The sequence below is a fragment of the Protomyctophum parallelum genome (genome assembly GCF_964188405.1).
Source record: "Protomyctophum parallelum genome assembly, chromosome: 4".
Classification (NCBI taxonomy): Eukaryota; Metazoa; Chordata; class Actinopteri; order Myctophiformes; family Myctophidae; genus Protomyctophum; species Protomyctophum parallelum.
The window spans coordinates 57188701-57193700 of record NC_139700.1 but is presented as its reverse complement, the minus strand read 5'-3'; the positions used below and the strand labels follow the sequence as shown (position 1 = coordinate 57193700).

General features: G+C 44.6%; 1 protein-coding gene across 1 annotated transcript in view; it reads left to right on the top strand.

The window, feature by feature from the left end:
* The window catches only part of duox (dual oxidase), a gene marked incomplete at its 3' end in the record, with an annotated part of 91100 nt that overhangs the window by 63873 nt on the left and 22227 nt on the right, over positions 1-5000 (top strand). Inside the window, exons 21-24 of the mRNA XM_083762620.1 lie at positions 389-458; positions 2835-3034; positions 4097-4327; positions 4557-4656. Of these exons, the coding sequence (XP_083618746.1) occupies positions 389-458; positions 2835-3034; positions 4097-4327; positions 4557-4656 (601 nt within the window). The remainder of the gene's footprint in view (positions 1-388; positions 459-2834; positions 3035-4096; positions 4328-4556; positions 4657-5000) is intronic.

Below are 5000 nucleotides of genomic sequence, written 5' to 3'. Positions count from 1 at the left end.
TTAACCCTGTGTTGACCATAAGGACTTCCTGTTAACCCTGTGTTGACCATAAGGACTTCCTGTTAACCCTGTGTTGACCATAAGGACTTCCTGTTAACCCTGTGTTGACCATAAGGACTTCCTGTTAACCCTGTGTTGACCATAAGGACTTCCTGTTAACCCTGTGTTGACCATAAGGACTTCCTGTTAACCCTGTGTTGACCATAAGGACTTCCTGTTAACCCTGTGTTGACCATAAGGACTTCCTGTTAACCCTGTGTTGACCATAAGGACTTCCTGTTAACCCTGTGTTGACCATAAGGACTTCCTGTTAACCCTGTGTTGACCATAAGGACTTCCTGTTAACCCTGTGTTGACCATGTAAGGACTTCCTGTCCATGTTTTGCAGGAATGGAGAAACACGATAAGAAACGATTCAGCCGCGAGCAGAGAGTTTCCTTCATCTGTCAATCAAAGAGGTGAGCGTTTTAATAGGCTACTTCACCTGTCAATCAAAGAGGTGAGCGTTTTAATGGGCTACTTCACCTGTCAATCAAAGAGGTGAGGATTCAGCTCATATGCCTCCCTATGATTGGTTCACAGCATCAACACAACGGAGGGACCGGAGCTACGCAAGAGGCAGGGAAAGAGGTAAGAGAACGTTCAATGAATTATTACAATTATTTATTACTGTTATTATCGTTTATCATTATTTCTAACCCTTTCTGGTCCTATAACTCTACTAACGCTATTACTGAACGCCCGGGGTTATTTAATCCATTAAATCAGAGGTTATTTAATCCATTAAATCAGAGGTTATTTAATCCATTAAATCAGAGGTTATTTAATCCATTAAATCAGAGGTTATTTAATCCATTACATCAGAGGTTATTTAATCCATTAAATCAGAGGTTATTTAATCCATTAAATCAGAGGTTATTTAATCCATTAAATCAGAGGTTATTTAATCCATTAAATCAGGGGTTATTTAATCCATTAAATCAGAGGTTATTTAATCCATTACATCAGAGGTTATTTAATCCATTAAATCAGAGGTTATTTAATCCATTACATCAGAGGTTATTTAATCCATTACATCAGAGGTTATTTAATCCATTAAATCAGGGGTTATTTAATCCATTAAATCAGAGGTTATTTAATCCATTAAATCAGAGGTTATTTAATCCATTACATCAGAGGTTATTTAATCCATTAAATCAGGGGTTATTTAATCCATTAAATCAGGGGTTATTTAATCCATTAAATCAGAGGTTATTTAATCCATTAAATCAGAGGTTATTTAATCCATTAAATCAGAGGTTATTTAATCCATTAAATCAGGGGTTATTTAATCCATTAAATCAGGGGTTATTTAATCCATTAAATCAGGGGTTATTTAATCCATTAAATCAGGGGTTATTTAATCCATTAAATCAGAGGTTATTTAATCCATTAAATCAGAGGTTATTTAATCCATTAAATCAGAGGTTATTTAATCCATTAAATCAGAGGTTATTTAATCCATTAAATCAGAGGTTATTTAATCCATTAAATCAGAGGTTATTTAATCCATTAAATCAGAGGTTATTTAATCCATTAAATCAGAGGTTATTTAATCCATTAAATCAGAGGTTATTTAATCCATTAAATCAGAGGTTATTTAATCCATTAAATCAGAGCTCACTGTAACCCTCTGTCTACCCCTAACCCTCCAGGGTCTACATGGAGTCCTCTGTAACCCTGTGTCTACCCCTAACCCTCCAGGCCAGGTCTCCAGGGTTTACAGGCCTCCAGGGTCTACATGGAGTCCTCTGTAACCCTGTGTCTACCCCTAACCCTCCAGGCCAGGTCTCCAGGGTTTACAGGCCTCCAGGGTCTACATGGAGTCCTCTGTAACCCTGTGTCTACCCCTAACCCTCCAGGCCAGGCCTCCAGGGTCTCCAGGGTCTCCAGGGCCTCCAGGGTCTACATGGAGTCCTCTGTAACCCTGTGTCTACCCCTAACCCTCCAGGCCAGGTCTCCAGGGTCTACATGGAGTCCTCTGTAACCCTGTGTCTACCCCTAACCCTCCAGGCCAGGTCTCCAGGGTCTACATGGAGTCCTCTGTAACCCTGTGTCTACCCCTAACCCTCCAGGCCAGGCCTCCAGGGTCTCCAGGGTCTCCAGGGCCTCCAGGGTCTACATGGAGTCCTCTGTAACCCTGTGTCTACCCCTAACCCTCCAGGCCAGGTCTCCAGGGTCTACATGGAGTCCTCTGTAACCCTGTGTCTACCCCTAAACCTCCAGGGTCTACATGGAGTCCCCTGTAACCCTGTGTCTACCCCTAACCCTCCAGGCCAGGCCTCCAGGGTCTCCAGGGCCTCCAGGGTCTACATGGAGTCCCCTGTAACCCTGTGTCTACCCCTAACCCTCCAGGGTCTACATGGAGTCCCCTGTAACCCTGTGTCTACCCCTAACCCTCCAGGCCAGGCCTCCAGGGTCTCCAGGGCCTCCAGGGTCTACATGGAGTCCTCTGTAACCCTGTGTCTACCCCTAACCCTCCAGGCCAGGTCTCCAGGGCCTCCAGGGTCTACATGGAGTCCCCTGTAACCCTGTGTCTACCCCTAACCCTCCAGGCCAGGCCTCCAGGGTCTCCAGGGCCTCCAGGGTCTACATGGAGTCCTCTGTAACCCTGTGTCTACCCCTAACCCTCCAGGCCAGGTCTCCAGGGTCTACATGGAGTCCTCTGTAACCCTGTGTCTACCCCTAACCCTCCAGGGTCTACATGGAGTCCTCTGTAACCCTGTGTCTACCCCTAACCCTCCAGGGTCTACATGGAGTCCTCTGTAACCCTGTGTCTACCCCTAACCCTCCAGGCCAGGTCTCCAGGGTCTCCAGGGTCTCCAGGGCGGCCCCAGGGTCTACGTGAAGCCCAGACGTGATCTGTACCAGAAGAACGTCCTCCAGCAGAAGATCCAGCAGCTCAAACGCTTCGTGGAGAACTACCGTCGTCACATGGCCTGTTTCATCGTGGTGTACGGCATCACGGCTGGCGTCACGCTGGAGAGGTGTTACTGTGAGTTCTATCTAATCTATATCTATCTATATCTATCTTTACCTCTGGAGAGGTGTTACTGTGAGTTCTATCTAATCTATATCTATCTATATCTATCTTTACCTCTGGAGAGGTGTTACTGTGAGTTCTATCTAATCTATATCTATCTATATCTATCTTTACCTCTGGAGAGGTGTTACTGTGAGTTCTATCTAATCTATATCTATATATATCTATCTTTACCTCTGGAGAGGTGTTACTGTGAGTTCTATCTAATCTATATCTATCTATATCTATCTATATCTATCTTTACCTCTGGAGAGGTGTTACTGAGGTTAAAGCAGTTAAACTCTATGTTAACTCAACTCTAGAGAGATGCTACTGAGTTAAACCAGTTAAACTCTATGTTAACTCAACTCTAGAGACATGCTACTGAGTTAAACCAGTTAAACTCTATGTTAGCTAAACTCTAGAGAGATGCTACTGAGTTAAAGCAGTTAAACTCTATGTTAACTCAACTCTAGATACATGCTACTGAGTCTAAACCAGTTAAACTCTATGTTAACTCAACTCTAGAGAGATGCTACTGAGTTAAACCAGTTAAACTCTATGTTAACTCAACTCTAGATACATGCTACTGAGTTAAACCAGTTAAAGTCTATGTTAACTCAACTCTAGAGAGATGCTACTGAGGTTAAACCAGTTAAACTCTATGTTAGCTAAACTCTAGAGACATGCTACTGAGGTTAAACCAGTTAAACTCTATGTTAGCTAAACTCTAGAGACATGCTACTGAGTCTAAACCAGTTAAACTCTATGTTAACTCAACTCTAGAGACATGCTACTGAGTTAAACCAGTTAAACTCTATGTTAGCTCAACTCTAGAGAGATGCTACTGAGGTTAAACCAGTTAAACTCTATGTTAGCTCAACTCTAGAGAGATGCTGGGCCTAATGAGGCCGACTCTTTGCGTGTTTAAACACAGTATCATCTCTACAGAGTGACTCTGGGGAGCATATATAATATAATTATTATTATTATTATAATAATAATATAATATAATGCATGGTGTTGTAATTACAGACTACGCCCTCCAGGCGGACTCTACGGGCGTGCCAGAGACGTCGGTGGTCGGTATCATCGTGTCGCGCGGCTCGGCGGCAGCGATCAGCTTCCTGTTCCCCTACATGCTGCTGACGGTTTGTCGGAACCTGATCACGCTCTGCAGAGAGACCTTCCTCAACCGCTACGTCCCGTTTGACGCCGCCATAGACTTCCACCGCATCATGGCCGTGTCCGCCATCATCCTGACGGGTTAGGAGCGCACGCACGCACGCACGCACGCACGCACGCACGCACGCACGCACGCACGCACGCACGCACGCACCTCACTTTTGCAGTGTTGATGTTGTGCGCTCTCATCCACAGTGGTTCATTGTGTCTGTGTGTGTGTGTGTGTGTGTGTGTGTGTGTGTGTGTGTGTGTGTGTGTGTGTGTGTGTGTGTGTGTGTGTGTGTGTGTGTGTGTGTGTGTGCGTGCTCAGTGATGCACAGTTTAGGTCATGTGGTCAACATCTACATCTTCTCCATCAGCGACCTCAACATCCTGTCCTGTCTTTTCCCCAACGTCTTCTCCAACAATGGGTTAGTCCTCTCCAACAATGGGTTAGTCCTCTCCAACAATGGGTTAGTCCTCTCCAACAATGGGTTAATACTCTCCAACAATGGGTTAGTCCTCTCCAACAATGGGTTAGTACTCTCCAACAATGGGTTAGTCCTCTCCAACAATGGGTTAGTCCTCTCCAACAATGGGTTAGTCCTCTCCAACAATGGGTTAGTCCTCTCCAACAATGGGTTAATACTCTCCAACAATGGGTTAGTACTCTCCAACAATGGGTTAGTCCTCTCCAACAATGGGTTAGTCCTCTCCAACAATGGGTTAGTCCTCTCCAGCAATGGGTTAATACTCTCCAACAATGGGTTAGTCC